The sequence below is a fragment of the Triplophysa dalaica genome, chromosome 11 (genome assembly GCF_015846415.1).
Source record: "Triplophysa dalaica isolate WHDGS20190420 chromosome 11, ASM1584641v1, whole genome shotgun sequence".
Lineage (NCBI taxonomy): Eukaryota > Metazoa > Chordata > Actinopteri > Cypriniformes > Nemacheilidae > Triplophysa > Triplophysa dalaica.
This window is the reverse complement of record NC_079552.1, coordinates 9,224,154-9,242,535: the sequence shown is the minus strand read 5'-3', so window position 1 is coordinate 9,242,535 and position 18,382 is coordinate 9,224,154. Positions and strand designations below refer to the sequence as shown.

Below are 18,382 nucleotides of genomic sequence, written 5' to 3'. Positions count from 1 at the left end.
GTGCCTTAAAGGGATAGTTCACCCAAAAATAAAAATGCTGTCATCAGAAGAATGTCAGTAACCTAACAGATCTCATCCCCCATTGACTCCCGTAGTATTTATTTCCCCTATGGCAGTAATTGGGGGATGAGATCGGTTTGGTTAACAACATTCTTCCAAATATCTTCCTTTGTTTTGGGCAGAACAAAGAAATGTATACATGTCTGGAACCATCTGAGGGTGAGTAAATGATGACAGAATTTTCCTTTTTGGGTAAACTATCACTTTAAGACCTGTTATTTGGATTAGGAAATGCCAGAGTATTGTGACTATCTATTTACATTCTACATTTATTCATTTGGAAGACCCTTTTATCCAAAGTGTCTTACATTGCATTATCCTATACATTTGTTTCCAAGTATGTGGAATCAAACCCATGACCTTGGCGTTATTAGCGCCATACAATTACCACTGAGCTACAGGAAAGCTAAACTAAAGGATATCCATCCAATTAGTCTACTCCTGAAATAATCTAACCAACACATAAATGATATTGATTTCTCACAATGCATGCAAAAGGTTCACAATTAAGACAACTCAGACTTGTGTATGTCAAAAAGGTATTTTTTAATAACCTTAAAACAATGTGACATAGTATGCCTGTTTTCAGTGTTTTAGTTTCTTTAGATCGTGAAGTCTACAAAGAGGTCCTTTGATATTTCAATCACAACATGGTTTTGGATAATCATACGGTTTGCACAGTAAAGAAAATGTGTGTAACTTTAAGGTTTTGTGGTTCTCAAATACAATTAGCTGTGCCGAGCCAATTCAAGCCAACATGAGTCATTCCAGTGTGTCACTGTAATTCACTGCATAATAGAAATTAGTTCAATTCGATTTAAAGCAGAGCTGTTGGTGCAGCTTAGCCCTGTAGGAATGCAGTAGGTGGGGCTCCAAAGGTCTAGTGACTTCACATTCCAGATGTTATGAACCTCTGAAATCCCCTATCTTACCAAACAACCATAAAAAAATTGTTTACTTGTAACCGTCAATATCAGGGAACTGATAACAGAAATGTTTCACTTTACTTCACTTTTTTTTAACAATTCATCCTCATTTAAATGTGCCAGAAACAGATCTGAGTATCTGAAGAGCAGAAGTACAGAGTTACATTTGATTGCGGTTTACAACATTAAATGCTCTTTAATAGAATAAGAGCAAAGGGTAAAGAGCAATCCTCAAGCATTTAACACGTCGATCCCGTCTAAGCAGCCCAATGCATCAGCATGCATATTACATTATATAATACTGTACATTTCCTGCGTACCTTTTTATAGGTGTGATACATCTTTCACGTGTGATTTAAATAATTACAACACATGACAACGAACTGTAGTGTCAACTCAGCAAAAGACATCATGGTGCCCAGGGGTGGGTAAAATAAATTAGCTGGAACATGAAATGAAATGTTAAGTCATACAATCAGGGTGATAACATGCCTCCATTTGACGATTCCTAAAACCGACATGTCTGGAAGTTTGAAAAGAGAAATACAGGTTAAGAGGAAAGCATAAAAAACCTGTCCATATGCCAAACACATGTAAGATGAAATGCAGTAAACCAAATAAATGTTAAAAACAACCGTTGTACAAACGAAAAACTAATATATTACATTTAATATTAGGGATAATATCACAAGTACATACTTTACAATTTGAATAGTTAACAAAATATTGTCTGATCCAGTACAGACCTGTAAGTCAGTAAACATGCACAGTAAATATTTCTTAATATTTGGGAAATTAGTATTCCTAAATAGGTCTCCTATCTTTATGGGAAGGACAAGCGAATGATTTTTAAAATGGAAAAGTCAGAGCATTCCGGCTTGAGATGTCATTTGGGTTCCAGGTAGAGCACGGTCCAGCTCAGCACCAACTCCCTTTGCCTGCCGTGGAGGGGTGGGCGGAGGGCGGGTGGGTGACTGGAGGATGTCCGCATACCCGTGACTAGGTTTGGTCTCCCTTTGGAGAACTTTTCTAAGCAGTGGTTTCAACAGCCCTATGGTGATCTGGCTGCCCTCAGCCTCAAAAGGTCCCGAGTTCTGTGTGGAAGTTGGCAGATTTTTCAATACCATATTGAGTATGCTAGTAACGCTCATGTCGTCTGGGCACAGAGTCCACAACAGATCCAAATAAGGGTCTAGATCCCTATGCTGGGACACTTCAAACAGCAAAGCGCTGAAGATCTCTTTGTTCAGAAGCGGGCTCTGGCGACAAAACGTCTCGGCTACCTGTGTCACACGTTCCCACTGTCCCAGTTCAATGAGAATTCTCAAAGCTTGCATTATCGCATTAGGCCGCTGACTGCACAAGAGCAGCTCGACTTCCAGGTGTTGATGAGCACCTTTGCTCGGGAGCACCGCCAAAGCCCGTTTATACAGCGGAATGCTTTCAGAGCTCTCTTTCCCACCGAAATTCCACGAAGAGGTGGAGGATGCGCCAACCTGCTGTAGTGCCAGCTCGAGAAACCTGGGCAACCAGTCAGGTTGGAATTTGAAGATGGAGTGGCACAGGAGCTCAAAGACAGGAAGCACAGCGTTGGTGTGTTTCTGTTGACCGTTGCAGTGAGCGAAGTTTGCTGTTGGCTGGACCGGGCTGAGGATAATCTTCCATAATTCAGCAGATGCTTTGGAGGATAAAGAACCCTCACCGTTGCACCTCAGCTGGAGGGCGGCCTGCATGGCATGCCAGGACTCGGCGGGAAAGAGATGGAAGATGCTGTTCAGGTATTGAAGGTTTTCCTTGTCGAGTTCAGCGCTGAGCAGCCTGCAAATTTCCTGCTGCACTAGGTTTTCACAGTCGCTTTCTAGATCCTTCTCAGAAGCCTTTAACATCGACGTTTTGATGTCCTCTAGCGAAACAAGGCTCTTAAGTTCAGATTCGAGCGAGTTCATCAACCTCTCTTGACCCGAGGATTTTTTCTCAGAGGTTTTGCTGTTTTGGTTGTTAAGGTAGTCGCCGAGGATGGCAGCCAGTGATATGGGGGCCTGAAACATCCCACCTATTTTGAGCTTTTCCACTGTGAGCTGTGTACTGCTAAGACTTCTTTGCTGGTAATATTTACATGCCTCTTCAAACACAGCCTCGACTAAGAGAGTGCTTGAGTCAACGGGTATTGACCTCGCTTTAGCATCCAGTTCTTTATGTGTAATTTTAAATAATCCTGTCTCTGAAAGGATTTGTGGAGACTGAGTGTCCAAATTGTTCACAAAGAGACGACCCTCCCATTTCAGACTTATTCTCTCTAATTCCAGACCACATTTAGTATCTATCAAGAAGAGGGTCCTTTTTACTGTTAGTGCCAGGATTTCTTTATATACATTAAGGCTATTTTCCGTGTCACCACTGCCGAGGCAATTGTCAGGCAGTTTGTATATTTTCCACAGACCGCCGTCTCTCTTTATAACGCACACCCATCCAGTGCTGAGAAGTAGGAGGAGATCTCCATATCCAGCAGGTGAGACTCCACAGATATCAGGAGGATTTATAGTGGAGAGAATGCCAACGCAGTCTGTAACCAGTCTCGTAAAATCTGATTCCTTCTTTGAACTTTTCATGAGAAGGGAACTACTACAGGTACTGTGGACTTTAAAAGTGTCATGTTCAGGAGACAACGCTAGGAAGACTTTAAAAACATTGACGGGAGAGTTGTCGGTTACAGGCAGAAGATACACCAAATCCCCAGAAGCGATGGTCGTGTATCGGGGATTATGGTGCAATGCAATTTTCACACTCCCCAAACTGACACCCCCTTCATTCACTTCTAAAGTCCTCATGCAGACACAGTATCTGAAGTTGTTGCAGGCATCACCAGAACTATCTGACAGGGGTCTTTCCTCACACCACACAATGAAATTCAGACAAATGCAAACAGACACTACTTTTGCTGTAGGGCTGTTACACAGATCCACAGTCTGCAGTAAATGCCATCCTGGTCTAGACTCCAGGAATTTCCAGAATTCTGCTTTTCCGTTTTCAAAAAAGATCCCAAGGACACAAGACCCGTCTTCTGCTTTGCTCTGTGACACATAGATCACATCCACGATCGGTACATTGCGCGTCACCGTTAGATCAGCGAGCTTCTGACATTGCATGAGATGGGGTCTCTGATTTTTGTCATATGTCATAAGACCACTTCTGGGCTGACGCACGATAACATGAATGTGACGTCCATCCGGACTCAGACGAACATCTGACAGGCAGCTGGAGTACGTCTGCTTTAAAAACTCCTTTAAATCGTTTCCTTTCGTGAAATCGCCGAAATCGGTAACTTGTTCCAATTCGAGTCGTGTCATGTTTGCTGAAATACGCGTCAACGTGATATAGGAAGCGCACGCGTTAAAACGCTTTCAGTTTGGACAACTGATCGTCCGCAGCCTAGAAGCGCACACAACATTCATCTCACGTAATAACTTCATGATCGCAAATGTTATAACTGTATAATCCGCTAAAGCTGTAAAATAGACGTTGGTTTCACTTGTGCTGACTCTCTCCCACTCCTCCTGACATCACGAGTTTGTTCATTTCCGGACAATGTGGTTGTGCCTAAACCCAACGATTCGCTGTCTAGACAGCATTTTTGGATCCAAAGGCTCGCGCGTGCGCCACCCAGATGTGCTGTCTAGGTAGGGAGCTTAATGACGTTTGAAACGTACCCTATGCGATGTTTTTAGGAGGAGTTTAAAAGCTCTCCCTGCTCTATCGCACAATGAATTTACATAATCTGTTTATGTGTTCTCTGTTCATCCTCTCCTCTAATTTACGTGTTTTAAATGACGTTTGTTTCAAAATATATAAAAAACAAAACCAGTAAGGCAAAACAAGAAGAGCAGACTTTATTAAATTATACAACCTTGTTTTCTCTGTTCATCCTCTAGCCTACTCTATATGTTTATAAAGTTTTTCTGTGGTAAGAGCATTGCATTAAAAACGCAAGGTTGTGGGTTCGATCCCAGGGGATTGCAAATACCTATGTAAAATGTATAGGATAAAACAATTTAAATCGCTTTGGATAAAAGCGTCTGCTAAGTATAAATGTATAATGATCTTTTTTTTTAAGATATATCAAAACACAACCAGTAGGCAAAACAAGAAGAGCAGAACTTATTCAAGTATACACCATTGTTTTCTCTGTTCATCCTCTCCTCTATGTGTTTATAAAGTTTTTCTGTAGCTCAGTGGTAAGAGCAAGGTTGTGGGTTCGAGCCCAGGGGATTGCAAATACCTATGTAAAATGTATAGAATAAAGCAATTTAAGTCGCGTTGGATAAAAGCGTCTGCTGCCTAAATGTATAATGATCTTTTTTTTAATATATCAAAACACAACCATTAGGCAAAACAAGAAGAGCATAACTTACTCAAGTATACGCCATTGTTTTCTCTGTCCATCCTCTCCTCTATGTGTTTTAAATGATACTTTTTCGTGTTTTTTCGAAATACACCAAAACACAACAAGTAAGGCAAAACAGGAGCAAAACTTATTAAAGTATACAACCGTAACCTTACATTATAATTTTATACAGTATAAAAATCATTCATATATTTCACGTTATGATCACTTATCGCCTTCTCCAAAATGCCTCCAAATGTTTACGTTCTAATAAAAGAAAGTAAATAAATACAATTTTAAATAGAATTTTTATGTAACTGTAATTATATATTCTACGTATTTTGTTCACAAGTATATTATATAAAGTTATGATAAAAACATTTTATGATTTGTTTCTTTACGTCACGCGTTTGAAAGAATCCGGAAGTGACGTCACGCGTTAGTGCACTTCCTTAGATTCCCGCGAACTTTTGTGGATGCAAATGTTAGGTAAGCATTCTGAACATTAGTGAAGTTTCTTAAATCTCAAAATTCATCGCAATTTGCAGTAATCTTACATTAGTGCTGATCGCTTTCTTTCTGACTCTGTTGTTGTGTTTGATCGCGTTATTAGATGCAGTAAATAACGAGCATAACCATCATCACTCGTCACAAATAAACACAAAGGCTTTTCGTAGCTAAGTTAACTTATATGTTTATACAAATTGAATAAATACACGCTATAACTGTCTTGTTAGCAAGCCTATTTAGAAAGTCTGTTTGTTACGTTGTGTAGCAGTTATGTTGACTTTGCTGTCTTGTGATCATCAGGAAGAGTAACCTTACTGTCATAAAGGTTAATGCGCTGTTTTGTGCTACACTCCGCTATTGTTTACTGTTTTATTTGAAACTGTTATGCTACACTATGTGCTCTTGTATGCTACCGTATAGTACTATGTTTTTCTGTGCTGTAGTCTTCTAGAGCTTTAGACATGGGTGATGAAGATGAGATTGGCGGCGGTCCCTCGGGAGTTAGTGACGAAGAGGATGATCCAGCACGCAGAAGAGAGATCAGAAGCAAGTACAGGGATCTCATCAATTCTGTCCAACGTGAGTACTAGACATGTCCCTTTCAGAATTATCATTTGGTTTAAAAATGGTGTATACTTAAAAAACATTGTCTTTCTTCATAGAAAACCGTGAGGATATGTTGAACCCCGCTAACAATAAACTCATCGATGTTTTAGAGGAGGCCAACAGACTTTTTGCCAGTGGTAATATATCGGATAAATTATTTACCAAACCTCTAACCGTACAAACATAGACCACTATGTGTGATGGGTTTATGTGCATCTTCTGCTGTCAGTTAAGCAGGCTCGTGAAGCAGCACTGGACGCTCAGCTCCTGGTTCTTGCCACTGATCTAGGAAAAGAGAAAGCCAGTCAACTACATGCCGAAGGCTCTGCATTTGACCCCAGTGCATTTGCAGAACATCTGGTATGGTACTCTTGAAGACAGTATCTTGTATTCTGCCTCGAAACATAAAATGAAGATTGTTTATTATTATTCTTACACATGCTTTTCTTTGATGACCATTCTAGTTGTCCTTCATGGGTCTGAATCGTTTGGAGGAGGATGATGATGATCAGGATGGACATTTGAATGGATTTTTACCACAAGATGCCTGGCAGAAGCTTGCAAAAAGATCTGAAGTCTGCTTCAAAACCGCCCCATCATTCCACTACATGTGAGTATTTAAGATTGGGATTGAGTATGTTCAAGAGTAGTGTAACCTGTATAACAATACATAATCATAAATGTATACTGCCGTATATAAATATGAGGTTTGTTTACCTAGCTTCACAAAAATCATAACTAAAATACGTTTGTTTCAATTAAAGGTTGGGCTCATTTTTGGCAGAGCCTCCTCCACCACGTCAGCGAGTGGAAAGGCAGAGGAAGGCACCCAGCAAAGAGGCAAAACGAATTATGCCCACTCAGGTGTGCACATTATAATGCAAGGACCAACTGTCTTTTCAGTTTTCCACCTTGTTCATTTGACCTGTTGCTTTTATATAGCAATCCATGTATGAAATCATATAAAAATATCTTGCAGCTTAAGAAAATGGAAGAATCACAGCAAGAAGCTACAGAGAAGGAGGTGGAAAGGATTCTTGCATGTCTGCAAAAATACTTTGCAGATGACCGTAAGCATATTGTACAACAAATTGTTTAAATAAATTATGCATCATTTGTTTTGTTTAAAATCCTAATTCATAAACCTTTTCCGGAGCAGCTGAGGAACCTATTTCATATTATGAGTTCGTCATTGACCCTAGCTCCTTCTCACGGACCGTAGAGAACATCTTTCACACCTCTTTTCTCATAAGGGTGAGTCAGAATCTATTGCAGCTGTTTAAGATTCAATATGGGTCACACAATAAAATATTAATGTTCTATTCTTTTTGAACTCTGAAAGGATGGTCTGGCAAAGATCAGCTTGGATAAGGAGGGACTTCCTTGTATAGGTAAAATCAAGTCATCATTTAGGTTGTGTTTGGTTAAATTCACTTGCAGATAGTATTTAATGGGATACTCCATCCAAAAAGAAAATCAATCCAAAAAATCATTTTCAATTTTGGGTGAAGTATCCCTTTAATTTATGTTATGTTATAGGTCCAGTAGAAGAAGGTGAGATAGAGACCGGTGGAGCAGCTGACCGTAATCAGTGTGTCATCTCCATCAGTCAAGCGAGCTGGAAGGTGAGCACATAATGACCGTGTTTGGTATACATTCGCACTATTACAGCAGTAGTATTTAATATTAAATGACTGACCGATATCTCTTATCTTTTATTTGAAGGAAATAATTGAAGCATTTGATATTAAGGAAGCTTTGATTCCAGCTCCAAAAACATTGTCACAGGAAAGCTAAGTAGGAAACAAGTGTAAATATGCAACAACTCCTACAATGTTTGAAAAGTTGTTTATAAAGTCAAATGTTTTTTTAATGTTTAAGATTTTAATTTTAAAGTGATATTTTTGAATTGTGTATCATTTGTAATAAGTGTGTCTTAAGCAATAAATGTCAAGTGAACTTGGCAGTGTTGAAATACAAGACGAAAGAGCTCTCAATCACTGGCGTCTTTTGGTCATTTTTTCCATAACAATTCCAATATAGTATGAACAAAAATGCAGAAATTTCCTAGATTACCTTTTTCAAGCATGCACTGTAAGCCTTTATGCAAATTTTGTATCTCTTTTGAAAGTCAAAACTCTTCACACACCCTTCTAGCCACAGTTTGAGAGTTAGTTTAATCTATCAAAAAGCATATTTCCCTGTTATCAAATCAGATGTTTCGTTTTAATTTATCAAACTGGACTTTTGACCTCGATAAAGAGATTGCTTGTTCACGGTATTTCTAGTAATGCAGTTCTGTTTGGATTTCCCTATGCAAATCATAAGTCTTTGTACTAAAATCTAGTATGTAAATATGCTGACTTTCTTTGTCTGTAAATGCATGTAGAATACATGTAAATAGCACCATCTAGTGGTCAGTCATGTATTGTATTTTTGAAATGAATGGTGTGATTTTCTATTTGTAAATAAAATGCTATAAATCAAATTTATCAATCAGGAAAACACCCAATTTAAAAAAATATATATATGTTAAATAAAAAGATAAGGTTATGTCTAAATAAAGGTAAGGTCCAGCTAGTTTGACAGCAAATGTGTGTTGATTGTTATGCATTGTAATAGTTATAAATAGTAATACATTCATATTTCACAATAAACAATAAATGTTTGCGGTAACTTGGGTAAAAGGGTAAATGATGGAGAGAGACGAATGCAGTTAATAAAATTTGTGTAAAAAAGTGGTTGTTTTGTGAAGCTGCACAAATAATTTTCTGTTTATGTATGTCTCACATTTAAAAGTTGCTTTTTTATGAAGGGGGGATATTGTGTTAAATGGTTGTGTGCAAAGTTTGACAGACACATTATTATTATTGTGGTTTAAAAAAAATCAATTTTAATAATTTGTGAAAGTACAGTATAAAGTATGATGTGGAAAACTGTACTGTAGCAACTTCTTATGCTGAGTCAATATTAGTTTGTTCATCGATGTACTAATATTGCACTACAGAAATTATAGGATCTTTGTGTATATTATATGTGTATAATGCTTTAAAATAATCATATTTGTTTTGCCTTGTATTTTTTAGCTTCATACAAATTCATATCGAGTATGTTAATGATACTGTGTCTAAATAGGTCATATACTGTGGAGTGCAAGTATCCCTGTGCTCTTCGCTGTGGCCATATGTCTGTATGCTCACAGATTGGTCCAAGTTTGGATTAACTGCTCTGTAGTTTGATCCCACAGACATCTGAAGCCTTTGGAAGGATATCCTTCTTACACCACTATCATCTCACTTCTCTCTTTGCCAATGCTGTATGGGTGGAAGTCTCCTCTCAGGTCAGTGGTTAGTGTAAGGATATCAGTGTTTGTAGATTTGTTATCTGCTGGTTTGTTTTGTTTTAAATTTACCAAGTTAAACAGGGTGGGTGATGTTTTATGCAAATAAGGGAGAGAGTTGCTGTCCGCGTTTTATCCTGCTGAGGTGATAGTTACGGTATACTAGAACTATAATTTATTATGCAAACATATAAAGACAACATCTGCTTGGATTGGCGCTGTGTTAATGTTATTTCCGAAAGTTATTGTCAGATGTTTCTTCAAATGTTTGTACTTATTCTACAAAGCATGGCAGTACCTCTATTGAACACTTAAACATTTGATATTCTTTTACGGACACAGCTACTGTATATCTTTTCCTATATCAGTCTTAAACAATTCCCCCCGCTTGAATTGTAGATGAATTTAACTGAACTCTTTAGAATTTTCACTTTGGTAGATATTAGCCAAATGTATTGTTTTTTGTTTATTAATGTGTCAGGATGAATTACTTTTATTTTGTGAAATTTCTTTGCCTTTCCCAATTCGGTTGGATGGCTGCATTACTTTTCATACTGCACAAAACATCCTCCAGCCTGCAGCTGTTTCTCTTTTAAACCAGCAGATATTCTTAGTTATACGTCTTTATTCTAGCTCTGCATTTTCCCTCCTCCTCTTGCACGTGTGAGTCTGACACTTGCGGTCGATAAGAGAGGATTTTCTGACCACCTTACTGTGCTGCATGTCTTTGCATCACTACCGAACTGAAACATACAGCCTTCTTGCTTTCTTGAACTGCTATTTGTATAATTGCATTGTTATGCAACAGACCAGGAGCATGTATGTCACATACACACCCAGGGCATTGCAGTAGATGAGGCTTATTCACGCACACACAAGTTTTTCCCTGCACTCTTGGGCTCACTCTCTCGCGCTCTGCCTGAATTGATCAGTGATGCAGTGTCTCTGTAGTGGCGATGCAATTCTGGAGAGACTATTTCTGCAAGCCTTGTAGTGCCTCTGTCACGTCTCCTCAGGAGGACATGGACTACAGGATGGGAAACTGCATTGGAGTCGCTCGCAGCCAGGTAACGCCGCTGTGCATCTCGCAGATATTGCAGCTAAAAGGGCACAATGAGATCTACTGAGAGGAGATGCAGTGGGTGGGAAGGAGATCTGCGCTGGTTTTATGGTTGCCTGTGCGGACCGAAGTAGGATGAGGGGCACTATTTGTGTTGGATGGACTGACGTCAGGGGGATATGAAAGGAAGAAGCGTGTTATTTTGGTAGTCTCTTGTACGGGAGTGCTCGGAGCTCGAGAGATGAAAAGAGGGAAAAGAAAAGGGAATGGAAGGAAAAAGAAGGGGGAGGGGCAGTAGCTGACAGTTTCTGTACAGCGGAAAAGGAGGTTGGAAATGATAGACGTGAATAAATAGTAGCCAGTAACGTTAAATGTTTTTAGGCAGCATGACAACAGTCGAACTGAGTTTTCAGTAAATGAAAAGGGGCACGAGCGAATTGAAGCATTCAAGGAGAGTTAACTGCTGATCCTATTTGGCATCAGTGGATCTAATTTATGTTTGTATTATTATGAATTATCCCCAGGTAAATGCATAGTTGTTCAGAGAGAGGTGGTCACTGTCCTATTTAGGGCTGTCACGATATCACATGTTCACCTCACGTGGTTATTGGATGTCTGGTGCAGGTATTTTTCACGGTGTCTGTCCTTATGTTTTTTTTAATGCTATCATTCACTTTAATTTGAATTATTTAGTGTTTTCTACTTTTTGAACATAATAAATATCAATACAAATTTGTGTGTAAGGATTAGTGAGAGAGTTGTGGCTCTTTAAGGGAGAACTTTAAACGTTTGCTCAATTATTTACAATATCATAATATGAGACCCTAGATGACTAGATGTCTTAAGTAGCACGGGAAATCTTTTAAAGACAAAAAAATGTAAAAGACAAAAATACATTGTATGGGTCAAAATTATTGTTTTTTTTATCCCAAAGGTCATTAGTATATTATGTACAGATCATGTTCTATGCAGATATTTTTTTAATTTCCTACCTTAAATATATAAAAACTTTATTTTTGTGAGTGGATGGCCTGCTACAGTGCCTCCGATTAACAAATTCAAAGGCAATTTTCTCAATATTTTGTACTTTTGAACTCTCAGAATCCTGAGTTTTAAACGGTTGTATCTCAGCCAGACATTGTCCTATTCTAACAACTCATACATCAATAGAAAGCTTTTTATCAAGATTTCAGATTATGCAAAAATCTCAATTTCGAAAAAAGACTTTTTGTAAGGGTTTGTTGTCCAGGGTCACATATGTGTGGAATTAACACCACATCGATAATCATGGTTATAATATCACGGTAATTGACGATCACTTGTATATTGTGACACTCCAATCCTAATGCTTCATCATAATGTCATACACTACAGTCATTATACATTTCACATTATACAGTGTCTTAGTTCTTCCTTCCTATGTTATAGTTTTGTGTATTTTATGGCATATTGTAAGTGAATCTTTTAAAAGTGAAATGCATGTATGCTGTTTTCAAGCGTATGGAAGAGTGCAAATTGCTAAAGAGGTAGCAGAAAAAACAAATGTATAGTATACTGCGTAACTGTAGTTTTTATGTAATGTAAAGTTTAGTGAAAATAATTCAAAACTTCTTAAATTACGTTGCTGCTAAATTGTTTTATGTCCATGTTTTGCAAAGTACATGAGTGTGTTGACAGGCTTATGAGATTGTGTTTGTTTACAAATGTAACCAGGAGCCTGCACAGTCCAGCTGACTCTGTCATCTCTGTCTTGTCAGAATCATTGCAAACCCCCCGCAATGGTCTCCCTGTCAACCCAGTGCTTCAACCCCCCCTCTGTTTTTGACCTGTCTGCCTGTCCTGCTCAGAGCTTTGTAAAGATATAACAACGCAGTGTGCCATTCGACTCAGGAGAGTTTGTTTGCCGTGCTATGGTGTTGCAGTTATGGACAAAATCTAAAGCTCAATGTAACCGTGTAACAGTGGACATGGATAAATAAACTGCTCATGCCTCTGTGAGATAGGTGAGTGTGTGCATTGATTCCGGCAGTTGATTTGATTTAAGTTTGTTTTTATGTGGCTTGGGGCACAAGTTAAATGGTGTTAAACTGAAAGAAAACATGGTAAATATCATACCCTATTGGAACATTATATCTAGTTATTATTAGTCCGCCCAAGGAATGTTCCCATGTCACCAGTAATTCAAAAGGCATTTAACACTTTAAAGTAATTTCAGGCATGTTTAAATAATGTTAATGATGTTTAATTACTTTGAGGAATAATTATTTATTTCAATAATATGGTATGATAACTGAGAACATGTTTCTTGGGTCCGGTATTTAGAAGAGATTCTTGCACAAAATACACACAAACAGGGCTGAAATGTCTCCAAATTCAGTTAAGGCAGTAATTTTTGATTGGTTGTTTCTCTTACAGGCTTTTGAGAGACGCTAATCAAAACTGAACTCTTCAGTGTGTTACCTGCATGGAAGTTGTTGTCTAGATATACAGCGCTGTTTGTTTAGAAGGGAAACTGATGCACATGACTCATGGCTTTATGGGAAGCCCTTAAATAACAAGTGACAGACAGGATCTATTTATAACACGTTTCATATTCAGGTTTGGTCTAAAATGTACAGCAGGCGCTAATCATCCTAAAGTCACATGGGCACATATACACTTGAGTGGCAGTCGTATATTGCCTAGTCTGTTTATTGTTTGTAGTTCTAGTTATTTGTAGTTCTGTGATCTGGATATGCTACGTGATGATCTTTCATGTCTTTCTTTCTATGGATTATGTGAGACAAGGGTTTTTAATAATGTAGGTTGCAATTTTTTATGTTTCTAGTATTGAAGAGAAGCTGTTCACGTGGGAGAGTGACGTTAATGCATACCTCTATTTTGTTATTTATTTTAATTGTCCTTTTGTGGTCCTTCACCAAAAACCTCCATAGCGCTCTGATCAGATTTGGTTTTATTACATTTTCCCAATAACATTGTGGTAGATTCAACAATGTACTCAAAATGTAAGAAACGTTTAATAGACGTTATAATCGGGATCGTTTAGTCAAAAATAAAATGTTTGTCATTATTCACTCTCATGTCATTCTAAACCATTATATGACCATTTCCTCTGTTGAAGATATTTTGAGAAATGTCTCGGTTTGGGTCCAAACAATGGAGGTCAGTCGGGTGTTGTTTGATTGCCAACATCCTTCAAAATATCTTCTGAAGAATTATGTTCTCAATATGTTCCGAAGAAGAAAGTCACACATGTTTGGCATGACACGATCATCAAATGTTGAGAGAAATCACAAAGACCAAGAAGCCAAGTTTCAAAGGTTTCAAACTTGAATTAGTTCAAACAAGTCAAAGAGGGACATACAGAGTTCATCTGAAGATGCCCAACGAATACACATCTGACTCCATCTTTTATACATTGTTCCCAAATTTGTATCACAGTTTAAACCAATCATGTTTTAGCTGACATCAACTTCTACCAATCAGTTTTCATATGATATCACCTTTTCATTAGCCCATCCCTCTGCGCTCGCTACCCTTGTAGTTCCGGCCTACCATATTAAGATTTAATAGTAGCGAGCGCTTCTCAAAAACATGTGCCTCTTTATCTTGACACTTTTCCGGGGGTTTCGGACGATACATGATTTAACCTTGCTTTTATTAAATATGAGCTCAGTGTTTAGCGATACCCAGCGTCCTTGGCACTATGCGACGAACCAAACTTCTTTATTAAAAATTATGTGTGGTGTACGTGCAGTGAAGATAAGATATTTGTTGTTCATGCAGGTGTTCAAGAGCTCAAACTTATACATGAGGCCCATGCCCGATATTATTTCAGAATACATGAAACCTATAACTTACTAAATGTATCATTTTATATAAGAAAACTCAATACTATAATAGAAAAACCACCATAGTTTTCGCATTGATCACAAATGATCAGTGATCATTTATTAAATTTGAACATATTTGACCCTGAAGGACAAAACTAGTCTTAAGGGTCAATTTATCGAAATTGAGATTTTTACATTATATGAAAGCTGAAACAATACGGTTTCTTTTGATGTACGGTTTGTTTAGGATAAGACAATATCTGGTGGAACAACAACTGTTTACAAAGCCTGAATCTGAGGGGGCAAAAAAAGCAAATCATTGAGACAACCACCTTTGAAGTTGTTAATCTGAGGCAATGTAGCAGGCCATCCAGTCACAAAAATAAAGTTTTTATACATTTACTATTGGAAATGTATAAAATATCTTCTTGGAACATGATCTTTACATAATATCCTAATGAATTTTTGCATTAAAGAAAAATCTGTATTTTTTCCCATACCATGTATTTTTGCCGATAACAAAAGATTTTTTTGTGCTACTTAAGACGTTTTTGTTGTTCAGGGTCACATATATATATATTTTAAATGCACTAGGATTTCTCACAGCAGAGGGAGACATAGGCAGTCACAGTCACAAACACCTTCTCACACAATCTGTCCAATGATGAGTTTACCAGAGCACCGGATTAACCTACTGACACAGCTAATGCATCAAAAGACTCCCGACTTGCTCCGTGACGTTAAGTTCCAGTCTTAAAAAGCTGGTAAGATGCTGTCAGTTGTGTACAAATGCGTTTAATTTTATATATGTGTTCTCTTCAATAAATCTACTGATTGGATTTAATGATCACACAGGGCAGATGAGATCATCAGTGCTGGGTTTCGCCTGTTGTAGTTGCGGTTGTGTGATGTTCCCGGGAGCTATCCTCTGGCTCCAGACCAGCAGTGTGTCCGAAATGCTGCAGGATGCTGATTTACGTTTATAATAAGCTTGTGATGCTCCTGAAGGTTGTTATGACCAGATGTCTGCTAGTCTCATAAAAGGGCTTTTTTCATAAAATAATAAGACACAAATTTGTATGCATTAAGGAGCTCAAGTCAGATGTGCAGTGGGTCTGAAAACATGACTTTATTAATGTGGCACGTGGAAGTTTTCCCTGCTGATTTTCCACTGGCTTCTTCGATTTAACTGACTATAAAGTATGCTTAACTGTAGCTATCAAGTGATATCTATGAACACAGGATTAGTAATGCTTGTTTGAAAGGCATGGTTGGTAAATGTGAGATTGTTCTCACCACCCTGAGAATTAAGAAGCTGTTTAACCGGACAGCAGCTCTGCACTTTGTTCTGCTTTCACCAGAGCCTCTTAATCTCAACACATGACACATACTTACATATTTCACTCCCAGTTTTGCTCAAAGCTCAGCGTTTCTCTTTATGTCTGGTGTAGAAATTGTTTATAAACCCTTGACGGTGTCCGCTATCTGGTCCCTCAGCCTGCCGTTGGTGGTCTGATGTGAAGGGGTCACTTTACAGCAACAACATGGGGAATGAGATCAGCACTCAGGAGCTGCCGGTAAGAGGTTTTCTGATGAGATCTGATGAATAGTTTAGCACTGCAGTGTTTCATCGCAGTGGAGCGTGTGTTCACATCTTAAACAAGCATGCATTTGTGCCTTAAATTGATTAGTTTTTGTTTGGAGCTGTTATGTCTTTTGGTGACATCTGTTAACATTCCCACACCGACTGTCATGCTGCCTTTTAAAAGATGGTGATACCACAGGTTAAGACAGAGGTACTCACATTTTATATCTGTTTTCAATTTGTTGTCAAACATTTGGTCTGAATTTGGCTTGAAAGATTGCAGGTGAGATGTGCACTCGTTCTGCGTGCACATGTGTGTGTGTTTTACTGTTGCAATACTAACCATTCTGCTCTCCCCATAATTTAAAAGTATAGCATTACCAAAAATGGAAATTCTGTCAAAATTTGTGACCCTGTAAATTGTATAGCATAGGAGGATCAAAGTAGCCAAAGATAAAACTGTATGCAAATTATATTATATTATATTATATTATATTATATTATATTAGAGTACACATTTATTTTTATAATATAATAAATACTGGTCTTAATAAATGTGAAAAAAAATTGAGATTCTATTTTCACAGAATACTTTACTGACATTATGAAGAAAACATTAAATCATATTTTTATTTCATTTGATTTAAATGTTTTCACTGGTAGAATCACGTTTACTCATTCCCATATGTTACTCCAATCAATGGCTTTCTTTCTCAATGAAAGTATTTTTTTTTAAAAAGCACAATAAAAGTCATCCATATAACATGTGCTATAGTCTTATGAAGCCAAACAACACCAACAGAACTAATTTCTTGAACAGACTAAAATTTAATTGTTTTTTAAAGTGATAGTTCACTAAAAAAAAATTCTGTCATCATTTACTCCCCCTCTTGTCATTTCAAACCTGTGATTTTTCTTCTTACGCAGAACACAAAGGAAGATATTTTGAAGAATGTTGTTAACCGGCACCCATTCACTTGCATTGTTTTTGTGTCCATACAATAGAAGTGAATTGGTGCCGGCGCTGTTTGCTTACCAACGTTCTTTAAAATATCTTCTTTTGTTTTCTGGGGCAAAGTAACACAGGGTTGAAATGACATGAGAGTGAGTTAATTCTATCACATCAAATCTTTATGTACTAAAAATCTTGCTTGACAGTTTTGGTTATTTCTAAATGTCAAAAATAAACTTTTAATTTCTGCAATATGGTTGGCTATTTTTTTTAACTATGGTTTGATTAATGGACTCTGTAAACAGTTAGTAGCAAAATTAGTCAAAATTAACGTGACCTCAAATAAACTACCCAATTTGAAATCCAGGGATTATTTTACCCATTTGCGCTTTGCTTTTTTCATGGAATTGCTTTTTTTCATGTCATCTTGGTTCTCAGAGTGAACTTTAAGTGTTCTTGGTGTGGTTCCAACAACAACAGCACTGCAGACTTTGTCTGAACTCTACCATGCATTTCTTCAAGAATGGTTGCTTTCACCACAACTGCCCCATTTTATGCACCTATTTGTCTCTGCCACAGGAGGCCGCCCCAGACAATGTGGTGCTATTTCCCCCAGAAGAAACACAGTTTGATTCATTTTCAGAGGTACTGGAGGACTGGTGCATGCGTGTGATTAGGTTAACTGTATCTGCACGGTTTTGCTTTAGTATCCAATGCTCAGAAATAGAGAATATGATGCAGAAATTACAGATGAATGGTTTTCAAATAAGTTTTATGTGCATGAATTTGGCATATGCGTTAGTTCAAAGCGACTGACAGTGAATTCAAGGTATATTTTTATCAGCATAAAAATATATGTTTGTTCCATGGGAAACATGACCTTTGTCTAGCCAACGCAACGCTATCATACGAGCTACATGACAACCTTCCTACAGCTCAGGAGCTTGTGCTCAGTGAAAAACAAAGATATTACAATGCAATGCCTAAAAAGTCCAAGTCAGTTTACCCTTAAGATTTATAATTGAGGAAGAGTCTTATTATGGGACCCTACGTAGTTATGTAATACCTCATTTAACAGGTCTGTGTCCTACCTGCAACTTTGAGGGTATTCTGTATGTTTTTAGTTCAC

At 37.8% G+C, this 18,382-nt stretch overlaps 3 protein-coding genes across 3 annotated transcripts in view; 2 read left to right on the top strand and 1 right to left on the bottom strand.

Annotated features, from left to right (window-relative positions):
* Positions 1 to 615: 615 nt before the first annotated feature.
* Positions 616 to 4,904, bottom strand: LOC130431950 (BLOC-2 complex member HPS6). The gene has a single exon (XM_056761168.1). It carries the CDS (start codon positions 4,331 to 4,333, stop codon positions 1,850 to 1,852), a length of 2,484 nt encoding a protein of 827 aa, XP_056617146.1. The 5' UTR covers positions 4,334 to 4,904; the 3' UTR covers positions 616 to 1,849.
* Positions 4,905 to 5,769: 865 nt separating this feature from the next.
* Positions 5,770 to 9,145, top strand: nsmce4a (NSE4 homolog A, SMC5-SMC6 complex component). Its single transcript, XM_056761169.1, has 11 exons — positions 5,770 to 5,856; positions 6,321 to 6,456; positions 6,540 to 6,620; positions 6,713 to 6,843; positions 6,948 to 7,093; positions 7,248 to 7,347; positions 7,463 to 7,553; positions 7,643 to 7,737; positions 7,826 to 7,874; positions 8,023 to 8,108; positions 8,209 to 9,145. Exons 2-11 carry the CDS (start codon positions 6,339 to 6,341, stop codon positions 8,278 to 8,280), a joined length of 969 nt encoding a protein of 322 aa, XP_056617147.1. The 5' UTR covers positions 5,770 to 5,856; positions 6,321 to 6,338; the 3' UTR covers positions 8,281 to 9,145.
* Positions 9,146 to 12,683: 3,538 nt separating this feature from the next.
* tacc2 (transforming, acidic coiled-coil containing protein 2) overlaps positions 12,684 to 18,382 on the top strand; it is a 51,024-nt gene continuing 45,325 nt past the window's right edge. The window contains exons 1-3 of the mRNA XM_056760106.1: positions 12,684 to 12,886; positions 16,214 to 16,293; positions 17,833 to 17,898. Coding sequence (XP_056616084.1) covers positions 16,261 to 16,293; positions 17,833 to 17,898 — 99 coding nt within the window. The 5' untranslated portion in view covers positions 12,684 to 12,886; positions 16,214 to 16,260. The remainder of the gene's footprint in view (positions 12,887 to 16,213; positions 16,294 to 17,832; positions 17,899 to 18,382) is intronic.